We start from the raw sequence: 27,931 nt of genomic DNA on the forward strand, positions 1-27,931 counted from the left end.
TCAAGAAGGGAAAAGGATTTATTAGCCTGTTTCCAGGGCAGGGACCCAGGGGGAGTGATTGGGCCCAGTGTTCTCACATTCGGAGGGAAGAGAAGGTAGCAGTGAAATCTGCCTGACTGCCTTCACTCTTCAACCTACACACCTTTGTGCTCCCAAAGACTGGCCTTTGCTCCTCAGGGAGGACATGGGGTGCTGGAGCCCAAGCATGGAAGGTGCAAAGGCTTGGCTTTACTGAGCCTTCACAAATAGCTTAGTCTGGGGACCCAGGGCATCAGTTATTCTGTTCACAGGGAGCAACACTTAGGTCTAGAAGGAATGGGTTGTCTGGTCTGAAGGCTGGCTACACCAATGTCACAGCACTGACACTGGCTGCTCCCATTCCTTAATGCTTCTCGGTGATATTAACTTTATTTATAAACAAGATGAAAATCCAAGCAGCATTAATTTAGGGGAAAAAAAAAGGAGAAGAACCAGGTAAGGTGTTGATGAGCATCCAGAAGAAGAGGAGGAGGAAGTAAGAAGAGCCAGTACTCCACCGGGTGCTAAATGTGCTTGTGTGTCTCTGTGATCAGGGAGGTCCTTCCTTTCCATTCCTTGGTTGGCAGCCAAACAGCAGAGGGGACGCTGTAGTGACTTTAGGAAGAGCCCTGAAGTCTAGCCACCAAGATGGGACGTGCCATGGATTTACACCAGCCAACCTCCCACTTTCACTGTCACCACATGAAGAAGGTTTTAACTCTCCTGTCCAAAGTCCTCTGAGAATTTCTTCACTTTCAGGAGGTCATCTGCATTCACTGTGGGCCGAGTGGTGGCCAAGGACCGGAGCATGTCTGACTGCAAAGACAAGAATGCACAGCTGAGGAGTCAGGGTTGAGAACCTCAGAACCATGCAGTCTGAGGTGAGAAGAAATCATCCTTTAAACTCCCCCACTCCAGTGTACAACTCCTTACAATTCCTTGGCTTTTCTCTCCTGTGATGCTGTAATTCTCTCTCTTGATGCTACTCATGTCATTTACAGACATGCTACTTCTGTCTGAGAATCTCAGCCTACACCACCTCTTAACTCAGTGAGTAGCTCATTCAAATCACACTCACTACATCAGCCACAGTGGTAAACACCTGCCACATGGGATAGATAAGAATACTGGGAAGACTAGGATGAAAGAGGTCCAGACTAGTTAGGTGAGGGCTAGAGAGAAAGCTTACTGGGTAGAGTGTATGCCTTGACATGTCTGCAGCCCAGGTTTGAGCTCCATGTGGAACGATAACAAGGGCAACAAAAGGGGAAAAAAATGGCCTCCAGGAGGAGTGGATTCTCAATGCAGGCACTGAGCCCCAGAGATAACCCTGAAGGCAATAAACAAACAGACAAACAAATAAAATTCTACATGAAGCCTCAATTTAAGGAAAATAAATGAATAGACAAAGCTAGGTGAGATGTTCAGTGCAAATGTATCAAGTAAAATAGATATTACTGTCCCTTCTGTGTATGAAACAAGTCAGCCTCACAAAATAATGGGATTAAGCCATCCAGCTTTTACTCTCCACCCTGAGGAGAATAAACTGCTAATGCTGCAGTCTCTATCCGCAGTCCATACTAAGTCTAATGACAGAAGCCCCCGCTACTCTGATTTCCAAACATCATACTCTTCAAGTCAGTCACAATCCAGGACAGAGAAAGGGAGAAGATTATTTTTTTCCCCTTTTATTGCCCTTGTTGTTTATCATTGTTGTTACTGTTGTTGGATAGGACAGAGAGAAATGGAGAGAGGAGGGGAAGACAGAGACGGGGAGACAAAGATAGACACCTGCAGACCTGCTTCACTGCCTGTGAAGCGATCCCCCTGCAGGTGGGGAGCCGGGGGCTTGAACCAGGATCCTTACTCTGGTCCTCGCGCTTTGCGCCATGTACACTTAGACATTGCACTACTGCCCAGCCCCTAGAAGGTTACTTTCTGCCCTCCATTTCCCAGACTCTGTGCAGTCCTGGCTCCCAGCTGATCACTTACCATGCAAACCACAGGTTCTAAAAGCTTGTCACTAGGGACATCCATCCACGTCATCTCTATGGCTCCTGGGTCCCCCGGTGAGCATGGGGTCAGGAGGTCATCAATCATGATGCTAGGATTGGTACGGGAAGGGCCACAGACCTGAAATCAAACAGGAATTTGCCTGGTACAACCTTTGAGTGTTTGGGGGCAGGAGGACTCAATATTCTGAATTCTGACGAGAAGGGGACAGTGGGTTGTGAACCAACTCCAAGGCTTCTAGGTCTTCCAAGTGAGGGATGGACTCGTCCAAAACTCTCAGGCTAGAATATGGCTCAGTTGTAAAGTCTGTGCATTATGTCCTGGGCTAAATCCCTAGTAGTGTATGAGACAGCAACACAGACAAAGTAGGTGAAACTCCATGAATGGTGAAATGGTGCTTTACATCCCTCTCATGAAATTGGACTGGGGAGGTGGCTCAGTAGTTAACATGTATGCATAAAACCCTGGATTTGTTCAATGGAAATATACAAGAGGGGCTGGGCAGTGGTGCACCTGGTTATGCACACACATTACAATGTGCAAGGACCCAGGTTCAAGCCCCTGATCCCCACCTGCAGGGGGAAAGCTTCATGAGTGGTGAAGCAAAGCTGCAGGTACCTCTCTGTTTACTGCTAACCCCTTTTCCTCTAAATTTCTCTTTGTCCTATCAAATAAAGTTTTTAAAAAGAGATTTAAAATAAACAAACATATATACATACAAGAAAAAAAGCACTGGAGTCTCAAGCATGAGGTCCCAATTTCAATCCCTGGCACTACATACATCAGTGATGCTTTGGCTCCTTTCTCTTTATCTCTTTTTTCTTTTCTTCTTCTTCATATATATATATATATATATATATATATATATATATATATATATATATATATATATATTCACTTTTGTTGCCCTTGTTTTTTTTTTATTGTTGTTATAGTTATTATTGTTGTTGTTAGTGAAGTCATTGTTGTTAGATACGACAGAGAGAAATGGAGAGAGGAGGGGAAGACAGAGGGGGAGAGAAAGATAGACACCTGCAGACCTGCTTCACTGTCTGTGAAGCGACCCCCCTGCAGGTGGGGAGCTGGAGGCTCGAACCTGGATCCTTATGCTGGTCCTTGTGCTTCATGCCACATGCGCTTAACCCACTGTGCTCTTTTCTTCTTACCAGAGCACTGATCAGTTTTGGTGTATGGTGGTTTGGGAGATTGAACCTGGGACCTTGGAGCCTCAGGCATGAAAATGTCTTTGCACAACCATTATGGTGTGGACCACTCTCAATTTCTTTCTATCAAATAAAAGAAGGAAAAGGGGAGGCAGAATGACTGCTGGGAACTGTGGATTTGTAGTGCAGGCACAATACCCCAGTGATACCCCTGGCAGCAATAAAAAATAAGTAAAAATGAATCTATGTTTTTAAAATGTTTTTCCAGCAGTTAGGGAAATAGGTCAACTGATCCTTCTTTCTTTTTTTTTAATATTTATTTAATTTATTTATTCCCTTTTGTTGCCCTTGTTGTTTTATTGTTGTAGTTATTATTGTTGTTGTCGTCGTTGTTGGATAGGACAGAGAGAAATGGAGAGAGGAGGGGAAGACAGAGAGGAGGAGAGAAAGATAGACACCTGCAGACCTGCTTCACCGCCTGTGAAGCGACTCCCCTGCAGGTGGGGAGCCGGGGTTCGAACTGGGATCCTTATGCCGGTCCTTGTGCTTTGCGCCACCTGCGCTTAACCCGCTGTGCTACAGCCCGACTCCCCTTGATCCTTCTTTCTGTCTCATGTGACATTTTCTTCAACAGAAAGGAAGTTCCTAAAGGATGGAGATTTTTGTGCTGTGCTCAGAAATACCTCCCCATCACCTAGAGTGGTGCCAGAGACATAGTAGGTCTCACAGCAGACACTTAACAAAGATCTTCTCTATGACTGATCATAGAGAACTGCTTCTGAAGCAGTTCTCTGTACAGTGTGATATGTTCAAAATATATTTTGTTTTATTTTAATGAGAGATGGTGGGGCAGAGTGCTGGCATACTGGGTTAAGCGCAGAAACATAAGGACCCATGCAAGAATTCCAGTTTGAGCCCCTGACTGCCCCCTGCGGGGGAGAGGGGTCACTTCACAAGTGGTGAAACAGATCTGCAGGTATCTATTTTTCTCTCTCCCTCAATTTCTTTCTGTCCTATCCAATAAAATGGAAAAAAATATCCACCAGGAGCTAGAAGGAATTATGTTAAGTGAGCTAAGTCAGAAAGATAAAGATGAGGATGGGATGATCCCACTCATCAACAGAAGTTGAGTAAGAAGATCTGAAAGGGAAACTAAAAGCAGGACCTGACTAAATTGTAAGTAGGGCACCAAAGTAAAAACCCTGTGGTGAGGGGTAGACATGCAGCTTCCTGGGCCAGTGGGGGGTGGGAGTGGGTGGGAGGGATGGGTCACAGTCTTTTGGTGGTGGGAATGGTGTTTATGTACACTCCTAGTAAAATGTAGTCATATAAATCACTAGTTAATTAATATGAGAGGGGGAAAATTAATTGTATGTCTTGAAGTTTTTTAAAACACAGACTGAATCTTTTTAATATATAGGCTGTGTATTTGATATGCGGACTCTCTCAAAAGCCTAGACCAAGTAGATCAGAAGCAACCAACAAAAAAAAAAAAAAAAAAAGAAGCAACCAACAGCACAGCTATATACAAGATACTGGGTACTGTACAGCAAACCCTAACAAAAGGACTTTTCAAAGTTAACCCAATTACCAAATAATGTGATGATAACATTAACTATCAATTGTCTTTTTGAACCCTACTTCCTCTACTTCCCCCAGTCCTGGAACCCTTGGATAGGGCCCACTTTCCCGTATGCCTCTCCCAATCCATATCAAATAATATTGCATCTGCCAATCACAACCTAATCAACGCAACGATGGCCACCTCAACATGCTTCACTTCAGACTGTGTCCAGAGACTTCAGTGTGGAATGACAGCCCTTCAGCTTCATTACTTGGGTAAGACCTTTCCTTTAATAGTATATACTCTAATTCCATCTCAGGTGGTTCACTTTCTAACAAAGTCCCCAAACCTAGATATACACCAGTTTCTGTGAGAGAGAGCATATGTTCACACGTATCCATAAACTACTGCAAAATATATACCTGAAAGCAGAAGTACTCTAGAGTTTGTAGTGAGTATCCCCCTAATACTTCCTCTCCACTATTCCAAGCTTTGGGTCCATGATTGCTCAACAATTTGTTTGGCTTTGTATGTTAACTCTCTTTTCAGTCACCAGGTTCCAGATGTCATCAGGATGCCGGCCAGGCTTCCCTGGACTGAAGACCCCACCAATGTGTCCTGGAGCTCAGCTTCCCCAGAGACCCACCCTACTAGGGAAAGAGAGAGGCAGACTGGGAGTATGGACCGACCAGTCAACACCCATGTTCAGCAAGGAAACAATTACAGAAGCCAGACCTTCCACCTTCTACAACCCACAATGACCTGGGTCCATGCTCCCAGAGGGACAGAGAGTGGGAAAGCTATCAGGGAAGAAGGGAAGGGAGTGGGATATGGAGATTGGGTGGTGGGAATTGTGTGGAGTTATACCCCTCCTACCCTATGGTTTTGTTAATTTATCCTTTCTTAAGTAAACAAACAAATATCCACCAGGAGTAGTGGATTCCTAGTGCTGGCACTGAGCCCCAGTGATAACCCTGGAGGCAAAAGGTGAGGGGAGGGAGGGAGAATGAAATGTGTGCATCCAGGGCAATATCCTGCTCTTTTTTTTTTTTTTTTAATATTTATTTATTTATTCCCTTTTGTTGCCCTTGTTGATATCCTGCTCTAGCTTATGGTGGTGTGTGTGTGTGTTGGGGGGGGGGGGGGGGAATGACACTGAATCTGGGACTTTACAGCCTCAGGAATGAATTTTATTTTTTTTTGCATAACCATCAAGCTAACCCTCCACTGCTCCAGTGTGATTTTACACTTTCAGATACTGAGTGGGTCAACTACACACAACAGCAGAGCAACAAATTGCAGGTAGCAGAGGGGACAACATGGTGTCCTGTCCTTGCTTCACTCAAGCAAGAACAGCAGGAAAGAGGAACATAGGTGCCACCTTGGAGCCAGAGGGCTTACTTTGTACATGTCTCTAGTTCTCTACCAGATGGAGGATGTTTCACCTGAGTAGTCAGTGGGCTGGCAAAGAAAGCAGACATCTTCATTCTTGTGACAGTGTCTGAGCAATTAATTCTCCACTGTTCCACTCACCATTTATTCATTCATTGGGAGAGAAATCAAAAAGGGGAGGGCAGATCAGGAAAGAGAAAGTGAGACCCCTGCAGCACTGTTTCACTTTTTTTTTTTTTAAGTGACAGGTCACAGAGAAATTGAGAGAGGAGGGGAGACAGGAAGGGAGGGAGAAAGACAGACACCTGCAGGTGTCTGCACCTGCTTTACTGCTAGTGAAGCAACACCCCTGCAGGTGGGGAGCTGGAGGCTCAAACAGGAATAATTGCTCAGGTCCTTGTGCTTTGTATTATGTGCGCTTAGCCCAGTGTACCACTGTCCAGCCCCCTTCACTCACCTTTTTGAAGTGTGTAGCCGACTGTACTTTTCTGACTGGTTGCATGAGGGAATCTCGCACTATGATGCTGATGTCTGCACCCGAGTACCCTTCCGTTTTCCGGGCCAGCTCGTGGATGTTGGCATCTGTGAGGCTGTGGGGAGTACTACCCAGATGCAATCGGAACATCTGGGATCGGGCAGCTTCCTCTGGCAGTGGGATATAAATCCGCTTTTCGAACCTAGATGGCCAAGCACATGGAAGGACCTGAGAGTGGATGACAGGACGGTTGGCCACCCCCCCCACCCAAGACAGCTTCACTAAGGGCTCTGCTCATCATGCAGACACAGAAAAGCCTCCAAAGAAAGGGGACCAGGTTATAACCACAGCTGCTAACCAGCAGCAGGGGGACCATGGCTGGAGAAAGACTGCAACACCAGTCCCTGTGAGGAAGACTCACCTCCTTCTAATGGCCGAGTCCAACACCCATGGGATGTTTGTGGCACCAAGAACTAGAGTCCCATCATTGTTATTCCCCACCCCTGTGGAAAAAGGGAAGCATAGATACAGACCTGAGAACTCTGGCCAGGATCAGTCAGAACCCTGTGAGAAAAGACCTTGGGGACTCTGTGTATCCTCACTTATAGAGCCCCAACTGGCCCCACTGGGATGAAGATCCCTGGAGTCCTAGAGCCCTGCCTGTCTGGAGAGGGTCAGAGAGGGGCTGGACAAAGATCTTAGGAACCTCTCTACAATGAAGACCTGAGGAGAGGAAGCTGAGAACTGCTTCTCTAGTTTTTTCTTTCACCTTAAGGATAATCAAATCCAGATGCAGCTATATAGTAAAGCCCTGGGCTGGCTTACAACAGAAGAGAACTAGGGAGGGGACCCAGGACTTGCACGTACCTTGCATCTGGACCAAGAACTCAGTTTTGATCCTCCGGGCAGCCTCACTCTCATTTTCATTGCGGGATCCACACAGGGAATCCACCTCATCGATGAAGATGATGGAGGGCTTGTGCTGCCGGGCCAGCTCAAACAGGTTCTTGACTAGCCTGTGAAGGTGACAACTGGGGTTGTGGTCTGGATGCCTACATACATGACCCACCAGGGTACCTCTTTCTTTTTTTTTTTGACCAGAGCACAGCTCAGTTCTGACTTATGGTGGTGTGGGGAACTGAACCTGGGACTTTGGAACCTCAGGCATAAGAGTCTCTTTGCATAACCATTATGCTGTCTACTCCTGTGCCCGCCCCTTCTTTTCCCCTTTTTACTTGATAGGATAGAAAGAAATTGAGAGGGAAGGCAGAGATAGAAGAGGGAGAGAGAAAGAGAAAGAGAGAGAGTGTTGTAGCAATGCTTTATCATTTGTGAAGCTTCCTCCCTGAGTGCTTGTACATAGCACTGTGTGTACTCAGCTGGGAATGTCACTACCCAGTCTTCACTTCTTTCTCTTTCCTTCCCACCAGGAAGCTAAGTCATGCTTAAATTTCAGAAAAGAAAAAAAAAATGATAGCAAGTCCTCTGGCAACATACTACCAAGAGGAAAAATCAGTCTTGCTATCAGTTTCAAATCCTGGCAGCCCCATTCATCAGCTCTGGACTTAAGACAAGACACTCCCCCCTTCTCTCAGCCTCAGCCTCATCACCTGCAGAATGGGAGTCTGTGTAAGGAATTTGTTAACTACATAAAGTCACAAAGAGGGCACACACCTGACACCCAACTACTCTGAATTCTTTTCCCCATTCTTGAGAACTCCTCTCTCCCAAACTCCCTTCCATTATCAAATGTCATTGCCAAGCAGTGTTTCACATAACAGGCTAGCAAGCTAGCCCTGTTCTGGTTACTTCTCCCTGCATCCACCAGCACCCCCTCTGGGAAGTGACTACATAGATAGAGAAGATGGAATATAAGCAATGCACAGAGCAGGGCCTGGCTAGCAGCTGACTTACTTCTCACTCTCCCCCAACCACTTAGACATCAGGTCTGAGGAGGACACTGAGAAGAAGGTAGAGTTGTTGGCCTCTGTTGCCACTGCTTTGGCCAGGTAGGATTTTCCTGTGCCAGGAGGTCCAAAGAGCAGTATCCCTCGCCAAGGTGTACGCTTGCCTACAAGAAAGAATGGACTAAAGTGAGCTTCTTTGTGATTGAGAACAGAAAAAAAAATGCCAAGGGAAACTTAGTCACTGTAAATAATGTAAGAAATGAAAAATCCTACAAGACAATTGATTCTAAGAACACAGAAGTAAATGGAACTAAATTGCCAGCTGAGAACTTGGTCCTAGTCCTTGCTTATGGTCCCTGTGCACTAGAAAAGTGACAATGACTGGCACAGGTTACTGATCCTGCCCACCCACTGAGTCTGTCAAGTTAGTAAGCTAGTCACAAAGGTGCTACTAACACCAGAATGAAGCTAAGCAGCAAATGACCATGACACGAAGGCTCTGGGGTCCTTCCCAACTAAGCACAGGAAGGCTAGGTCATAGGAATTTGAGTCACCACCTGCTCCTGGACACCTTCAAAGTGGGTGTTCTGGTCTGGCTCACTCAGAAACCAGAGTAGGTCCTAAAGTGGCCACTTACCTGTGAAGAGGTGTGGAAATCTAATTGGCAAAATGACAGCTTCTTTAAGGGCTTCCTTGGCCCCCTCTAGTCCAGCTACATCACTCCACCGAATGTTGGGCTTCTCCATCACGACGGCACCTATGAGAGGGAGGCACAGCCTTTGGTCCAGAGCAAGGCCAGTGAACCTGAGCCAAACCAACAGGGGACTCTTGCTGAGTCTCCCTCCCACTGGCATGTCCTAGGACCTTGAGCCTCTTACCCATCAGTTGTTCTTGCAACTTCTTTTTCTCTGGATTATCCCCTTCACTGTCACTATCACTGCTGAGAAAGGAGACAGAAGAGAAGTTGGAGCAAGAGGTGGTAGACAAGCAGGTTCTCAGAAAGGCCAGGTTCTGGCTGCCAGCCTGTGGGAAAAGAATGCTTTTCCCATTCAGTGCTAATGAGACCCTCTTGAAGATGTTTAGGACACACATTACCCTCTGGATTCTCCAGGAAACATTTGACTCATTCTTGTTTCTTTATTAGGATAAGAATAAAGATAAGTACATACTCTAGAAGGCTGGTAAAGGACATCTGCATTGGCTTGACTTCAAGAGCAGCAAAGCAAGCAACTGGAACTGCCACTGGGCTCTCACACAGACTCAATGGCAGGCAGCAAATGGCTGTGGCTCAGGCAGGAGTCTAAATTAGAGCTCTTGGGAAAGGAACACAGTCTCTAGTCTCCCCACAGAGCCAATCCCTTTCTGGACATAAATGATTTGCTATCCTCAACTCCTCCAGGGCCTTCTAGAAGTATTTGGCCTCATCCCCTTTCCAAGGTGTGGCTCTCACTCTGGGGAGATCCTCTGCCTAGGAGCAGAGTCTGTCATCTCCAGTGAGGCAGCTAATATACCACTCGGCTCTCTCTCTTACTCCAGGAGTCTCTGCCTTGGACTGGCACTTCACCTCCAAAAAACCAATAGATTTTGTCCTCACTTAAGTGAGCTTGCCATGATGGGTGAGGTGAGAGACTATGGAGGGAACATTGGCTTCTGAGTCAGAAACAAGCTGGGGAATAGGAGGGTGGGTATCACTGCTACCAACTCTATGATTTTGGCAATCTCTTGACGGTGAACAGAGAAGATGACAACTACATGGCAGTAGCTAATATGGACGGGCTCAGTGTGTGCCAAGTTTTATGCTAAGGGCTTTCCCTGCATCATCTCCTTTGCTTCTTAGAACACCATGACCTCCTGGGGACTGAACTCGGGAAGACTATGCTTGAGAGTCCAGTATCTCATCCACTTTATCACTTCCTGGGTTGTGGAAATTCCTTTCTTTTATGGAGGAGGAGTCTGGAAATACTGGAGGGGGTGAGGGCTAGGGGGAAGGAATCATGAGAAGTGTCCAATATGGCAGAGCTGGGTTATACCCTGAGGGTCTGACTACAGTATCCAAGTCTCATGACTGCCACACTGGTTTCCGTCACCCACAGCCTTTCTGCATAGATGCAGTGAGATAATGTATATGTCAAGTGCTTGATGAAAAAAGCTCTGGACATGACTGCTATTATGAGAAGTCTCCAGAAGGAAAGTACCCTGGAAGGCTAATACAGCGTTAGTAGCAGAAATAGGAGGGCCACAATAAAGTGCACATGCCCTGGTGGTCCTCCCCTGCTCCATACTCACCCCTTGCTCTCACTCTGATTCTCTTTGACTGGCTTCTTGCCATGTTTCTCTTTGTTCCGTAAATAATCCTTCAGCTTCTCTGCCCGATCTAGGTATTGCATGCATTTGGCTCGAATGCTCTCCTTGGCCTTGTCACTGTGTGCCTCATCTGCAAAAAGAACTTCCATGTGCCTTTTCTTTTCTTGCAGGGGCTTTGTAGCTGTGGAGGAGCCACTGTGTGGCTAACATTAAAAAAAAAAAGGGGGGGGGGAGTCGGCAGTAGTGCAGCGGGTTAAGCGCAGGTGGTGCAAAGCGCAAGGACTAGCTTAAGGATGCTGGTTCCAGCCCCCCGGTTCCCCATCTGCAGAGGAATCGCTTCACAGGTGGTGAAGCAGATCTGCAGGTATCTCTTTCTCTCCACGTCTCTGTCTTCCCCTCTTCTCTCCATTTCTCTGTCCTATCCAACAGTGACAACATTAATAACAACATCTACAACAACAATAAGACAACAACAAGGACAACAAAAGGGAATAAATTTTTTTTAAAAAGGGAGGGAGGCCAGGTGATAGCACACCTGGTTAAGTGCACACACTCCAGCGCACGAGGACCCGAGTTCAAGTCCTTAGTCCCCACCTGTAATGGGAAACCTTCACGAATAGTGAAGCAGAGCTGCAGGTGTCTCTGTCTCTCTCCCTCCCCTCTTAATTTCCCTCTTTCTCTATCCAATAATAAATAAATAATTTTTGGGGGGTAGAGCAGTAGCACAGCGGGTTAAGTGCAGAGGGCGCAAAGCACAAGGACCAGTGTAAGGATCCCGGTTTGAGCCCCCGGCTCCCCACCTGCAGGGGGGTTGCTTCACAAGTGGTGAAGCAGGTCTGCAGGTGTCTGTCTTTCTCTCCCCATCTTCCCTTCCATTTCTCTCCATTTCTCTCTGTCCTATACAATACAATAACAATGGCATCAATAACAACAATAACAATAATAACAAGAGCAATGAGGGCAACAAAAATTGGGGGGAAAATAGCCTCCAGGAGCAGTGGATTTGCAGTGGCAGCACCGAGTCCCAGCAATAACCCTGGAGGCCAAAATAAATAAATAAATAATTTAAAAAAATAATTTCAAAAAAAGTTTGTTTATTTATTTATCCAAGAGGGAGAGAACCAGAGCAGCATGCTGAGTACAACTCTAGCATTACATGATGGAGAGACAGCATAATAATTATGCAAAAAACTTTCATGCCTGAGGCTCTGAGGTACTTGGCTCAATCCCCAGCACCATAAGCCAGAGCTGAGCAGTGCTCTGCATCTCTCTCTCTCTCTCTCTCTCATTTAAAAAAAAAAAAGAGAGAGAGAAAAGGAGTCGGGCAGTGGCGCAGCAGGTTAAGTACACGTGGTGCAAAGCACAAGGACCGGCATAAGGATCCCGGTTCAAGGCCCCAGCTCCCCACCTGCAGGGGAGTCGCTTCATAGGTGGTGAAGCAGGTCTGCAAGTGCCTATCTTTCTCTCCCCCTCGATGTCTTCCTCTCCTCTCTCCATCTCTCTCTGTCCTATCCAACAACAATGACATCAATAACTACAACAATGTTAAACAACAAGGGCAACAAAGGGGGAAATAAATAAATATAAATAAATAAATGTAAAAAAATAAAAAAAATAAAAAAAAAGAGAAAGAGAGTGATTGAACTCAGGACCAAATGCCTGAGAACCCAACCCAATGCTCTATCCACTGTGCTACCTCAATGGTCACATGAAACATTTATTTTTCTCCCTCACATTTTATTGAGAGACTAATGCTTTACAGTACAGTTGTTTTCACATACATACATCTCACTGCCTCATAACAGGGTAAGACACTCTCTTCCTCACTCTAGACCCTTCTCCATCATCATATAACAGGACCCTTCCATTCCATTCCTTTCCTAGAATAATTTATTTTTGTGCAATGTGACTCTCATCTTTTATAAAAGATCTAGTTAGGGCTGGAGAGACAGCAGAACAGTTATGCAAAAAGATTCTTGCCTGAGACACCAAAAAACACCGCCATAATCCAGAGCTGAAAAATGTTCTGGTTAAAAAAAAGTCATTTATGATCTGGGGAGATAGCTCAAGGGTTTTGCAAAAGACTTTCATGCCTTAGACTGAGATCCCAGGTTCAACCTCTAGCACCACCATAAACCACAGCTGAGCAGTACTCTGCGGTGTCTCTCTCTTACATTAAAAATAAATAAAAAATAAAATAAAATTCCTTAAATTTTTTTTTTAGTTATTTCGATGGGAAGATAGCATAATGGTCATACAAAAAACTTTCATGCCTGTAACTTCCAGGTCCCAGGTTCAATCCCTGTACCACCAAAAGCCAGAAGTGAGAATTGCTCTAGAAAAAAATTAGATTAGTGGTCCAGGAGGTAGCACAGTGGATAAAGCATTAGATTCTCAAGCATGAGATTCTGAGTCCAATCCCCAGCAACACACATACCAGAATGATGTTTGTTTCTTTCTCTCTTTCCCCCTTTTTTTTCCCTAATTTTTTTTATGATTACCTTTATTTATTGGAGACAGCCAGAAATCAAGAGGGAGGGGGTGATAGAGAGGGAGAGAGATAGAGACACCTTCAGCCCTGCTTCACCACTCATAAAGCTTTCCCCCTGCAGGTGGGGACTGGGGGCTTGAACCCGGGTCCTTGTGCATTGTAATACATGCGCTCAACCAGGTGAGCCACCACCCGGCCCCTCTCTTTCCCCTCTTATCTTCCTCATAAGTAAATAAATAAATACTTTTTTTTTTTAAAAAAAGGGAAAACTATTTAAAAAATAGAGTTTATTAGAATAAGTATGACAAAAACTCCATTTATCTCTTCTTTAAAAAAAAGAAAAAAGGTTAAAAAAACAACATACACACACACACACACACACACACACACACACACACACACACACACACACACATATATATCCCCATAAAAAAGTACATGGTGCCAGGGACTGAGCCCTGGGGCCTCTGCATGCAAAAAGTGAGGTCTACCCACTGAGCAACCTTCCCATCAATGGTGATGACTCACATTTGATAGCATGTAGAAAATATTCCACAGCATGCTGGTAGAGCCGGAGCGCCTCCTCGTAATTCTTGGCTTTATCCTCTTCTGTGGCTTTCGTTACCAGATCAATGGCTTTCTGGAAAGCAAATAGCTCAGTGTTTCCCAAGAAATTCTGAAAGCCTGTGGGGTCACAGGCAGCAATACTGATGAGAGGTATTGTCAGGTCTGTGGATGTGCCCGCTGCAGACCATTACACTGGTTTACTTTTACAACAGCAACCAGAAATGTTTTAAAAGGAGTTTTAAGGGGCCAGGAGGTGGTGCACCTGGTTAAGCACTCACATTACAGTGCACAAGGACCCAGGTTCAAGTCCCTGGTCCCCACCTGCAGGGAGACAGCTTCATGAGTGGTGAAGCAGGGCTGCAGGTATCTCTCTGTCTCTATCTCCCCCTTCCTTCTCAATTTCTCTTTGTCTCTATCCAGTAATAAATAAATATACTTTTTTTTTCAAATAGGGGAGCTAAAAGATAGCTGTCCCTCTTCACAATATGCTCATACAGTTAAAGCAGCCTCCTTCTCAGTCTTCACCTTGGATGGACTTCAACAAGTGGAAACCTGATCAAATATCTCCGGTTGGAGCTCAAAGGGAGAGTTCACTTTCTTTCTTTTTTATATGTATTTATTTTCCCTTTTGTTGCCCTTGTTTTTTATTGTTGTTGTAGTTATTATTGTTGTTGTCATCATTGTTGGATAAGACAGAGAGAAATGTAGAGAGGAGGGGAAGACAGAGAGACACCTGCAGAACTGCTTCACCGCTTGTGAAGCGACTCCCCTGCTAGTGGCAATCCAGGGCTTGAACCGGGATCCTTATACTGGTCCTTGCACTTTGCTCCACCTGTGCTTAGCCCACTGCACTACCACCTGACTCCCCAGAGTTCACTTTCTATTCCACGGTATCAAGAGAAAGAGAAATGAATCTTATAGAGCTAGAACAGAGCAAATATTGGAATCAACTGACCAGTTGCTCAGTATGGAGGTAAACAAAACAAATAACAACAACAAATTGCTGGGCTAGCATCGCGGGAGAGACGAGGAACATGTGGCTGAGCGGGAACACAATGCAGTGCCTTTATTGACCAGAGAAAACGCCTTTATATCTTCTGAAATGGAAGTGGCAGGTCAGAAAAGGAGATGGGTGGGAGAGGGGTGGAGAGAAGAAAAGAGCGCGAAGGTAGCAAGCTACCATCCAACCACTGGGGATTAAACCAATACAATGCAGGCAGGGCGGGTCACAGGCAAAACAATGATTATGTAAATAGACCACAGCATTAAGCAATGCAGGGGACCTGGCATAATGACCAACATCCCCCCTTTCTTTTTATCTAATGGCCATAGTATCAGGAATGTGGGGCATTTCCGGAGGCGGAGCTACTAGCAGCAGATCGCTTTCTCTCCCCTCCCCTCCTCTCCTCTCCTCTCCTCTCCTCTCCTCTCCTCTCCTCTCCTCTCCTCTCCTCTCCTCTCCTCTCCTCTCCTCTCCTCTCCTCTCCTCTCCTCTCCTCTCCTCTCCTCTCCTCTCCTCTCCTCTCCTGGATCAACTAGGAATACCAAAGGAGACCACCTGGGACCAAAACAAGACAGGACTAGAATGACCACAGGAACCCAGTAAATCACCCGTGAGTACAAACACACGTGGCTGGTGACAGAGAGGAGAAAGAGGCCTAAGGAGAGATTAAGTGACTGCTAACAGTTCAACAGTTTATCAGTGGAGACACCACCTCCAGTCTGCTCCACCAACAAGGGGACAGCTGAAGGGAGGAAAGGACTCCCCAGAGACTCACCAAGTGCAACTCTGAATCTCCATTGCTACTACCCTCAGAATCTGGAGCAGCAACAGGGAGGGACACCAGAGGACAGAGATCTAACCGGGAAACTCAGGAGAAGACCTATACCTCGGTGGCATAGCTGAGGGGCTGTGAAAGTCTCTTTGCATAAGCACTAGATTATCTCTGCCACACCCTGCTTTATCTATTGGTCAGGAGTCAGTGATTAAGCTAAGAAGCCTATTGATAGTTTAAAAGCCCTCAGGCTCCCATAGCCTACAGGGAAGAAAAAAAAAGAGGCTTTTACACCACTGAGCTCCAACTCAGGGATTGAAAAAACTGTTAACTTCCACCACGGTAAACCCTTTAATTAAATTACTTAGACACAAGTCAATCCAGGCAATAGTGATCAATAATTTGAAAAGTACTGATAAAGGGAACTCATAACATAATATATAAAATGGTTAAAACAACAAGAAAAAATATTGGAGACTCGAACCAGGACAAGAGTCCAGCTAAAAGTCCTCCAGAGGGTGAAGCACAAAACAACGAGTTCAACATCCAAACATTAGCTAAGGAAATAATAACAGGAGTGAGTAAAGAATCTGAAAAAATTGTAATCAGAAATGCAGGAACAACAAATGAGAATATGGAAGAAAATTCTAATAATCTCATGGTTATTAGAGAGCTGAAAGCTGAAATCGCTGAGCTAAGAAGGCAACTAGCTGAACAAGCTAAAACAGTATCAGAGCAGGGCAACAAAATAGATGAACTCCAGAAAGCAGTAGAGGGCAGAGAGAATAGAATCTATGAGGCTGAAAACAGAATTAGCAAGATTGAGGATGAATTAGAAACAACTAAAAAAGAAGTAAGAGATCTCAAAAAGAGATTAAGAGATGCTGAAAACAACAACAGAGTCCTATGGGATGACTTCAAAAGAAACAATATACACATTATTGGCATGCCAGAGGAAGAAAGAGAAGGAGAGGAAGAAAGCATTCTCCAGGCCATAATAGCTGAAAATTTCTCTAGTCTAGACAACACCAAAGACATAAAGATTCAAGAAGCCCAGAGGGTCCCAAACAGAATTAACCCAGACCTAAAGACACCAAGACATATCATACTTAGAATGGAAAGTAATACGGATAAAGAAAGGATCCTCAAGGCTGCAAGAGAAAAACAAAGAGTCACCTACAAAGGAAAACCCATAAGATTAGCAGCAGACTTCTCCATACAAACACTACAGGCCAGAAGAGAATGGCAAGATATCTATTGAGTGCTCAATGAGACAGGCTTTCAGCCAAGAATACTATATCCTGCTAGACTGTCATTCAGACTAGATGGAAGCATCAAAACCTTCTCAGACAAGCAACAGTTGAAGGAAGCAACCATCACCAAGCCTGCCCTGAAAGAAGTTCTGAAAGGTCTCCTATAAACAACCAGACCACCACAAATAGGACATATATCAAAACACTCTAAAACTCTACAAGAATGGCGTTAAAATATCTTCAATCTTTAATATCAATAAATGTCAATGGCCTGAATTCACCTATTAAAAGACACAGCATAGGAAGATGGATCAGAAAACACAACCCAACAATATGCTGTCTACAGGAAACCCACCTAACTCAACAAGACAAACACAGACTTAAAGTGAAAGGATGGAAAACTATCATACAAGCCAATGGCCCACAAAAAAGGGCAGGAACAGCTATTCTCATATCTGACATGATAGACTTTAAAATAGATAAGATTTAAAAAGATAGGAATGGACACTACTTAATGCTCAGAGGATCAGTCAATCAAGAGGACTTAACAATTATTAATATCTATGCACCCAATGAGAAGCCATCTAAATACATCAAACTTCTACTGAAAGAGCTACAGCAATATATTAACAGTAACACAATCATAGTAGGGGACTTCAACACCCCACTATCTCAACTTGACAGATCATCCAGGCAGAAAATCAGTAAAGACATAAAGGAGCTAAATGAAGAGATAGATAAACTAGAACTATTGGACATTTTCAGAGTCATTCATCCCAAGAAACTGGAATACACATTTTACTCAAATCCACATAGATCATTCTCAAGGATAGACCATATGTTAGGCCACAAAGACAGCATCAGCCAATTCAAGAGCACTGAAATCATCCCAAGCATCTTCTCAGACCACAGTGGAATTAAACTAACACTTCACAATCAACAAAAGATTAGTAACAGTGCCAAAATGTGGAAGCTCAACAGTACACTTCTTAACAACTTCTGGGTCAAAGAGGAAATCAAGGAAGAAATCAAAATGTTTCGAGAGTTCAATGAAAATGAAGACACAAGCTATCAAAATATTTGGGACACAGCTAAAGCAGTCCTAAGAGGGAAGTTCATAGCTATACAAGCACACATTAGGAAACAAGAAAAGGCACAAATAAACAGCCTGATTGCACATCTTAAAGACCTAGAAGAAGAACAACAAAGGAACCCTAAAGCAACCAGAAGGACAGAAATCACTAAAGTTAGGGCAGAAATAAATAACATTGAGAATAGGAAAACCATACAAAAGATCAATGAAAGTAAATGTTGGTTCTTCGAAAGAGTAAACAAAACCGACAAGCCTTTAGCCAGACTCACAAAACAAAAAAGGAAGAAGACCCAAATAAATCGGATAGTAAATGAAAGAGGAGAAATCACAACAGACACTGCAGAAATTCAACATATCATGCGAGGCTTCTATGAACAACTATATGCCACCAAGCTAGAGAACCTGGAAGAAATGAATGATTTCCTAGATACCTACCAACTTCCAAAACTAAGTAAAAAGGAAGTGGATAACATGAACAGGCCCATCACAGCTAATGAAATTGAAACAGTTATCAAAAATCTCCCCAAAAATGAAAGTCCTGGACCAGATGGTTTTACAAGTGAATTCTATAAAACCTTCAAAGAAGAACTAATACCTCTACTTTTAAAAGTCTTCCAGAAGATTGAAGACACTGGAATACTCCCTGCCAGCTTCTATGAAGCCAACATCACCCTGATACCAAAAGCAGACAGAGACACAACCCAAAAAGAAAACTACAGACCAATATCTCTGATGAACATAGATGCGAAAATATTGAACAAAATTCTAGCCAACCAGATACAGCAGTATATCAAAAAGATTGTTCATCATGACCAAGTGGGGTTATCCCAGACATGCAAGGTTAGTTTAATATACATAAATCAATCAATGTGATCCACCACATCAACAAAAGCAAGACCAAAAACCACATGGTCATATCAATAGATGCAGAGAAAGCCTTTGACAAAATACAACATCCCTTTATGATCAGAACACTACAAAAAATGGGAATAGATGGAAAATTCCTGAAGATAGTGGAGTCTATATATAGCAAACCTACAGCCAACATCATATCATACTCAATGGTGAAAAACTGGATGCATTTCCCCTCAGATCAGGTACCAGACAGGGCTGCCCACTATCACCATTACTATTCAACATAGTGTTGGAAGTTCTTGCCATAGCAATTAGGCAGGAGCAAGGAATTAAAGGGATACAGATTGGAAGAGAAGAAGTCAAACTCTCCTTATTTGCAGATGACATGATAGTATACATGGCTAGAAATGGACCTACCCTATGACCCTGCAATTCCCCTCCTGGGGATATATCCTAAGGAACCCAACACATCCATCCAAAAAGATCTGTGTACACATATGCTCTTGGCAGCACAATTTGTAATAGCCAAAACCTGGAAGCAACCCAGGTGTCCAACAACAGATGAGTGGCTGAGCAAGTTGTGGTATATATACACAATGGAATACTACTCAGCTGTAAAAAATGGTGACTTCACCGTTTTCAGCCGATCTTGGATGGACCTTGAAAAAATCATGTTGAGTGAAATAAGTCAGAAACAGAAGGATGAATATGGGATGATCTCACTCTCAGGCCGAAGTTATAAAACAAGATTAGAAAAGAAAACACAAGTAGAACCTGAACTGGAATTGGAGTATTACACCAAAGTAAAAGACTCTGGGGTGGGTGGGTGGGTGGGGAGGAATCAGGTCTATGAAAGATGATGAATGACATAGCGGGGGTTGTATTGTTAAATGGGAAACTGGGGAATGTTATGCATGTACAAACTATTGTATTTACTGTTGAATGTAAAACATTAATTCCCCAATAAAGAAATAAATTATTAAAAAAAAAAAGGAATGCGGGGCGCTTTGTGAGGCAGGGAGTCTGATAGGAGGAGGCACACCTTTGGGGTACTACTGTCCCTTCTTGCTCAACCTCTCGGTAGAGAGAGAGACTAACAGGATTGGACGAACCCCTCACGTTCAAGCCCTGCCAAGCTCAACCACATCATCATAATTTCCCAACATCTCCCTCTTTTCAATGGCCATATTTAAATGGGTCAATGTCTGTAAAACACTCCATCTCTGACAGAGGAATAGTAGTGTAGGGGTGAACAGAAACCTGTTGGGCAGAAACCTAAATGATATCGTGCAGGCGTTTTTAAAAGAACTGGAATAAGACAGGGAGGGACAAGTAGGAGAGCAGCAAGAGCCAGTGTGATGTCAAGGGGAGGCCTGGTGGGTGAAAAGGGGCATTTCTTGTCTCTGGGGGCAGGGTCTGCAGGCGAGGAGGGCATTTCTTGCCTCTGGGAACAGGACCTGCAGGCGGGGGGGGGGGGGTGGCCTGCCAAGCGAAGGGGCTATGTAGCGCTGTAGAGTCCCCTTAACAGCTGGCTACAAAGTCCATGGACTGCTTCGGATCAGTCTTTGAGAAACCCAGCAGCATAAAGGGAAGCTGCTGTAAAGTTGTATAAAGTGTCTAAGAGGTATACCAGTAAGTCCGATAGAAGCATCAGTCTAATGCCGACGACCAGGGGAAGAAATGCCAGGGGGTCCATCTCAATGGGGAAGGTCAGCCACTGGAATTTTGCTTCTCTGTAGAGAGTGTGCTGGAACCGCCAAAACGTGACAGGTGAAGCAGAAGCAAGAAGGGCTGACAGTGATGGGCGAGAGAAAGGCAGTAAGAAAGTTCTGTCCTTGGATTCTGTGAATCAGGTCCTTCATATCGTGTCAGGTCACATCATGGGTTTCAGGGGGGCAATGTCAGGGGTCCAGATGATTTCTGAGGATTCCGTATGAGCAGATACTTCTTCATGTGAAGGCTTGACATAGCTGTAATCACTTACTTGTGAAGAAAAAACTTGTAACAAATTAGAAGTTTACTATAATTGATAACTTGATTATTGTAATTGGTTTAAGTACCTTTATAATTTTGGAAGTCCTTTCTAGTATGATTTTAAGGTTGTTTAAACAGTTTAAGCTCAATAAAATGTGGAAAGGTAAACAGAAGAACCATTGTTAGAAACTTCAAGCATGAAAATCATTAGCCTAACCATTGTGTTATCTATCACTCACCCAGGCTGGTTCTACCTCTTTAATTGAGAAGGTATTTGAGAGCTTTACATACCAACAGTGTCTTTTCTACCTTTTGTTACACCCATTTAAAATGGAGACACACCCTAGGTGTGCACAGGATCTTCACACCAGACTTAGTTAAAATATATTGATTTTTAACTAATTTTTACCTTAGACTTAAAACAAACTCAGGTTACTTAGTTAACACATGTTAGTGACATATTGATTTTTAACTAATTTTTACCTTAGACTTTAAACAAACTCAGTTACTTAGAGAGTTAACACATGTTAGTGACAAAGTTTTTTTTTTTTTTTTTTTTTTTTTACCAGAGCACTGCTCAGCTCAGCTCTGGCTTATGGTGGTGCAGGGGATTGAACCTGGCACTTAGGAGTCTCAGGCATAAGAGTTTCTTTGCATAACCAATATGCTATCTACCCCACCCATACTCATACAGTTTTCAAGATTAAACGTTTCACATTTATACCAAGACGTAAAAAAAAAAAAAAGAGAGAGAAAAAAAAATTAGGATTGTTTCTGGACGTCTCCAGAAATCATGGCTGCGTCCAGCATTTTTTTTTTTTTATAAAGTCAATTAAGTTTCAGAATACTCAGAGCAAAATGGGTCGTACAAAAATTCAGTCATTCAAATCACTGACTTATAAAACACAACTGAAAGCAGACAGCAACTTAAGATATTCAGAGAGAGCGAGGGGGGAGAGAGAGAAGTGGTAGGGAGGTTTTTTTTTTTTTTAGGCACTTTGAACCAGATTATTTAGATCCTGCTATGTTGCATTATGAGTCCCCGGAAGGCGTCCTACTTCAAAAAGAGCCTTAAAATCCCAGTTAGGCTGGTTCTGACTGTTCCTGCAGGATTGCTGCAGGCACCCATTTTTAAAAATGGCTTCCCATAGAAGAAAGAATTGAGTAAGGAGGGTAGAACTAACCATGTGTCTCCATTCTTGGGGACTGCCAAGGTTCTGGAGAAGGCTCTGCAAGTTAGAGGTCATGAGGAACCAAGGTGTGGCCCAGAGCAAAATGTTCCAGAGACAGAGAAACTGTCTCATGAAAAAAAGAGTACAGGGTTTGGGAAACTTCTTCATAAGGAAGAAGGCTGCCCATGGCGGAGGGGTCTCAGAAAAATAATAAGAGGGCAAAAAAGAATCACAGTGCCTTTGTAAAACCGAGGCTGCAGAGAGCCAAACGGTGTATACTTATCTGGAGGATGAACAGGTTAGGCCCCACTTTGGTGCGCTAAAATACCGGGCTAGCACAGCCGGAGAGACAGACTCTGGAACACGTGGCTGAGCTGAACGCAATGCAGTGCCTTTATTGATCAGAGAAAACACCTTTATATCTTTTGAAATGGAAGTGGCAGGTCAGAAAAGGAAATGGCTAGGAGAGGGGGTGGAGAGAAAATAAAAGAGCGTGAAGGTAGCAAGCTTCCACATAACCAATGGGGATTAAACCAATACCCTGCAGGCAGGGCGGGTCTCAGGCAAAAGAATGATTATGTAAATAGACCACAGCATTAAGCAATGCAGGGGACCTGGCATAATGACCAACAACAAACTGTACTTGACCTCCAGGTCCAGAGGAGAATCAGCCAGCTAGGAACATCCTCTGACCTGACAGTTTTACAGGATGGAATTAAAGAGACCTCTACTTTGCAGCAGTTCAAACCAACTTGCTTCTAGAGGTTGATAACATTGATTTAGGTTTCCCTGAAGCTGAAAGAATCCTTCAACACATGACACAATATACCAGTAGGTGGCTCTGGTAAGAAAGTGCTTTTGGCTTACTCCAAAGGTGTGTGTGTGCTGCCAACTGAGGGGAACCATCCCCAGGAAACTTTTGGGAATCGTGTGAGAGTATCCTTGTGAATTACAAGTCCTGCAGGTCTGTGTGCTAGGCTGAACTTAGCATGCTGGATCTTTCAGGCAGCTGCCCCACACCTCCACATCCAGTTTTAGAAACCAGTTTCACCAACGCCGGATGCATTACCAGAATTATCCTCCTCAATCTGATACAACACTAGAGACAGGCAGGCAGACGACACTGCATATACACAGCTCCACCCATACCAAACAATAAACCTCCTGACTAGCCCTTGGCAGAGCCTGGGTATGTGTGCAGCCCTTCCCCATTTGAAAGTAAGAAGCCTCAGAAAAGCAGACACAGATAGATTTACAGAACTAACTGTTGTTGAGGTGGTCTGGTGTCGGGCTGCACCGCGGAGAACAACAACTAACAGAGGCAGTCCAAACCAGGTTAATGCTACATGAACTCGATGGGTTGGAGAAATGAGCAAAGGTGAGTGGAGGCGGTTATTTTCAGGTTTCATTTCTCTCCACTATCTACAAATAGGGAAGGGTTAAGAGCCCCGAACCTTCTTGAATGTTTAACTTCAAAAAGGTTTCACAGGATTGGGAAGTGGCATATCTGGTGGAGGGCACATGTTACCATGCACAAGGACTCAGGTTCAACCCCCTGGGCCCCAACTGCAGGGGCAAAGCCTCATAAATAGTGAAGCAGTGCTTCCGGTCCCTCCCTCCCCCACTTCCCTCTCAATTTTTCTGTCTCTATCCTAAATGAAAATAATTTTTAAGGGGCCAGGTGGTGGCACACCTGTTTAAACACATTGCAGTGTGCAAGGACCCAGGTTCAAGCCCCTGGTTCCCACCTGTGTATGTGTGTGTGTGTGTGTGTGTGTGGGAGCTTCACAAGTGATTAAGAAAGCTGAAGGTTTCTGTTTCTTCCCCTCTGTCTCCCCCTCCCCTCTCAATCTCTGTCTGTATCCAATAATAAAAATAATTTAAAAATTTAAGTCTCACTGTGATGGCCCTTCTAGTGAATGGGATCACACAGTATGTGCCTAAAGGAGTACTCTTGCCCCTGGACGCTTTTCTTCTGTTCCTTGGACTCTTTACTCTATGCCCCTTCTTGCTTGGGTCCATCCCTTTGAAAGGTGGAACTCAGAGATGGTAATCACCCTTCTTCCAGATGATTTAAGCAAATCTCTCTAGCAATAACATACAGATTTTCATCTGCAAGAGACCTTAATTTCAGTATGGAGAGGCATGGTTTTACCTAGCAGGAAGGTAAGGTGACAAATACAACTCTCAGCCCTGTTGTAGCTCAAGTAACACATATGGCAAAGGATGAGGATGAAAGGAAAATGTGTCAACAGAAGGACTGATGGATTTTCTGTATGATTTCAGCAAATACTTCAGCCTTTTCTGGGCATGCAATCTCTGTTAACAACTACTCTATTCTGCTTTTGTAGTCTTAAGGCAGACATAGATAATAAGTATGTATTCCCATAAAACTTTATTATTTTAAAATTTTTGTTTATTTTAATGAGACAGAGAGAAAGATACCAGAGTACTGCTCAGCTCTGGCTTATGATGGTGCTGGGGATTGAACCTGGAAAACTATTTCCAGACACTGAAATTTAAATTTTCTGGTTTTCATGTGTTACAAAGTATCCTCTCATCCTTCACCCCCAGTCATCTAAAAACATACAAATTATGTAAGGGGAAAGTAGCCAGTCACAAGGGGCCACATACTGTGTGATTCCATTTCCTTTTTCTTTTTTTTGAGATTCCATTTTTTAAATTTTATTTATTTTCCCTTTTGTTGCCCTTGTTGTCTTTTTGTTGTTGTTGTAGTAGTTATTATTGTTGTTGTTATTGATGTCATCGTTGTTAGGACAGAAATGAAGAGAGGAGGGGAAGACAGAGAGGGGGAGAGAAAGATAGACACTTGCAGACCTGCTTCACTGCCTGTAAAGCGACTCCCCTGCAGGTGGGGAGCCGGAGGCTCAAACCGGGATCCTTATGCAGGTCCTTGCGCTTTGCGCCACATGTGCTTAATCCGCTGCACTACCGCTGGACTCCCGTGATTCCATTTTCATCAAATGCCCAGAATATGAAGATCCACAGGGTCAGAAAGTGGATCAGTGGTTGCCTAGGATTGGGAGAGAGAGTGGAAAGGTGTGTGTGGGTGTATGTGTAAATTAAAGCGTACAATGCTTGGTGGGAAATGAAATGTGTTACATGGTTGTGATAACTGCACAACTCTGTGACCATACTAAAAACACTGAATTAGGGGCCCAGTGGTGGCACACCTGTTTAATCGCACATGCTACGAGTGCAACCAGGTCCCAGGTTTGAGCCCCTGGTCCCCACCTATAGGGGAAAAGCTTCACAAGTGGTGAAGCAGGGCTGCAGGTGTCTGTCTCTCTCCCTTCCCTCTGAATTTCTGGCTGTCTCTATCCAATAAGTAAATAAACAAAATAATAAAAAAAAATTTTAAAACACTGAATTATACACATTAAATGGCACAAGTGTTGTATTTTAGTAAAACTATTTTAAAAAGTTAAAGCTGGGCAGTGACATCACTGATAGAGCACACACATTACCATATCCAAGGACTGGGGTTCAGGCCCCAGGTCCCCACCTGGAGGTGAGAAACTTCACTAGCGGTGAAACAGTGCTACAGGTGTTTCTCTTTCTCTCTTACACTCTTTTAAAAAAATTATCTTTATTTTTATTGGATAGATACAGCCAGAAATTGAGAGGAATGGGGAGGTAGGGTAAGAGAGACAGAGAGACACCTGCAGCCCTGCTTCACTACTGTGAAGCTTTCCCTCTTTATGTGGGGGCCGGGGGCTTGAACCCGGGTCCCTGCGCACTGTAATATGTGCGCTCAACCAGGTGTGCCACCACCCAGCCCCCCCCTCTCTTTTTTAATATTTATTTGTTCCCTTTTTGTTGCCCTTGTTTTATTATTATTGTTGTTGTTGTTGATGTCTTCGTTGTTAGGACAGAGAGAAATGGAGAGGAGGGGAAGACAGAGAGGGGGAGAGAAAGACACCTGCAGACCTGCTTCACCGCCTGCGAAGCCACTCCTCTGCAGGTGGGGAGGGGGGGCTCGAACCGGGATCCTCACGTGGGTCCTTGTGCTTTGCACCACCTGTGCTTAACCCGTTGCGCTACCGCCAGACTCCCTCTCTTTCACTCTTATCACCCTGTTCTCTCTCCGTTTCTCTCTTTATCAAAATGATGATGATGATGATGATGATGGTCCTGCTTAGCTCACAGGTCATTTGAAATCTGGGCAGCAGGGATCTGCAGGCCTTGCTTGTCCACAGCTGAAGGGTGCTGGGGTCTGCCCCTGGACTCCGGACAATCACCAGCCTAGTTCCCTAGTCCGGGTCCCTGCTCCCAGCTTTTCCTCCACCGTCGGACCTGCCACCAAATGCACCTCTACCTCTGTCCATCAAGTCTTATCCAACTAACTCCCCCGAGCGCCGTCAGCACCTGTCAGCACTTCCCCGGGGCAGACACGTGCAGAGAGAAGAAAGCATTACCGGGACGACGCCATCCAAAGCCCGGGTCCCGACACCCGACGGGGGACTCACCCCCCACCCCCACCCCCACACCCCGTCTTACTGACAGGCAACCCGAGCTGCAAGATCCAGTCCCCACAGCCCAAGGTCACTCCCTCGCTCCCCCACGGGCGGGCGGCAGAGCTGAGCTAGTTCTGCGGCAGCAGCACCTGGAGGGCGGGTCGGTCCCGCGTCCCGGAGGCGCCGCCTCAGCAGCAGCCGCGACTGGAAGCGACCCGGGGCCGCCGGGAGGGGCGGGGGCTCCCCGGGCGGCGCTGCGGGGCCCCGGGACGCTCCTGCCCGCGGCGGCAGCGCGCTCGTCGCCCCCGTCGGACTGAAGGCTCCGCCCGGCCTGGCAGGGTCCCTACGCCCCCGGCAGAAGCGGTGCGGCGGGGCGGGGCGGGGCGGGGCCCGGGCTCCGGGGAAGCTCCGGGGAGGCCGCCCGCAGGCCCCGCCGCGCCTCCCTCGGCCTCTGCGAGCTGCCTCGGCCGCGCCAGGGTACCTGGAGGGTTGACGTTGTCATTTCATCTCCTGGGTCCGCCCCACACTCCGCGGCGCTGCGTGTGGCCTCGGTCCGCTTCCGGGAAGCCGGGGTGCTGGGTCCGGCGCGGGGAACTAGGCGGATCGGCGCTCGGTGCGGGCAGGGCGGCCACTAGCAGACGGAGCTGGGAGCAGGGCGAGCGAGCAGCGCGGCCCAGAGCGGTCGGGCCCAAGTCGAGCGGCTGCCCCCCGGCGGCCACGGCCGGCACTGCAGACACCGCTGCCCGCGGGCTGGGTCCCCGCTGGGACTTGGCGGCGGCCAGTGCTGGCCTGGTGGGGGCGTGGTGGGGGCGGGGAGGGTGGGGGAGGGATCCTTACATTTTAGACCTTCATGGATTGAAACAGCGTCTGCAGGGCAGTTTTCCTCACAGGATTAATTTAATTTCTCAGCGTTTAGATTTCTTGATACTCAGAAATAAATAGGATCGTGGTCCGGGAGGTGGCGCAATGGATAATGCATTGGACTCTCAAGTGTGAGGTCCTGAGTTCAATCCCCGGCAGCACATGTACCACCAGAGTGATGTTTGGTTCTTTCTCTCTCTCTCCTCCTATCTTTCTCATTAATAAATAAACTAAATCTTTAAATAGAAAGAAAGAAAGAAAGAAAGAAAGAAAGAAAGAAAGAAAGAAAGAAAGAAAGAAAGAAAGAAAGAAAGAAAGAAATTCTACCTGTCTGGTTTTCGGGGCGTGGGAGTGAGGGAGGGTGGGGGTGGAGGGGAGTGAATCAATGTAAACAATGTACTCACCCCGCAGTTGCCATTATAATAACGCACTTGACTCAGCCTAAAATTGGTTTTTTGGGGGGCGGAGGTAGATAGCATAATGGTTATGCAAAGAGACTTATGCCTGGGGCTCTCAAGTCCTGAGTTCTAGCGCCCCCCCCACCACCATAAACCAGAGCTGATCGGTGCTCTAGTA

General features: G+C 45.3%; 1 protein-coding gene across 5 annotated transcripts; it reads right to left on the bottom strand.

Moving 5' to 3' along the window:
- Window positions 1-27,161, bottom strand: VPS4A (vacuolar protein sorting 4 homolog A). Of its 5 annotated transcripts, none has more exons than XM_060185281.1 (11): window positions 26,976-27,161; window positions 13,856-13,967; window positions 10,819-11,039; window positions 9,411-9,472; window positions 9,170-9,289; window positions 8,540-8,696; window positions 7,493-7,641; window positions 7,047-7,128; window positions 6,608-6,827; window positions 2,011-2,151; window positions 1-834 (listed from the first exon to the last, which is right to left on the bottom strand). In XM_060185281.1, exons 2-11 carry the CDS (start codon window positions 13,886-13,888, stop codon window positions 733-735), a joined length of 1,287 nt encoding a protein of 428 aa, XP_060041264.1. In that variant the 5' UTR covers window positions 13,889-13,967; window positions 26,976-27,161; the 3' UTR covers window positions 1-732. The 5 variants fall into 5 exon arrangements, with proteins under 5 accessions (XP_060041264.1, XP_007524652.1, XP_060041263.1 ...); XM_007524590.3 differs by having other exon boundaries at window positions 10,819-10,966; window positions 26,976-27,159; XM_060185280.1 differs by lacking the exon at window positions 26,976-27,161 and adding an exon at window positions 20,501-20,763 and having other exon boundaries at window positions 9,411-9,469; window positions 10,819-10,966.
- Window positions 27,162-27,931: the final 770 nt, after the last annotated feature.

This window comes from Erinaceus europaeus, chromosome 2, assembly GCF_950295315.1.
Source record: "Erinaceus europaeus chromosome 2, mEriEur2.1, whole genome shotgun sequence".
Classification (NCBI taxonomy): Eukaryota; Metazoa; Chordata; class Mammalia; order Eulipotyphla; family Erinaceidae; genus Erinaceus; species Erinaceus europaeus.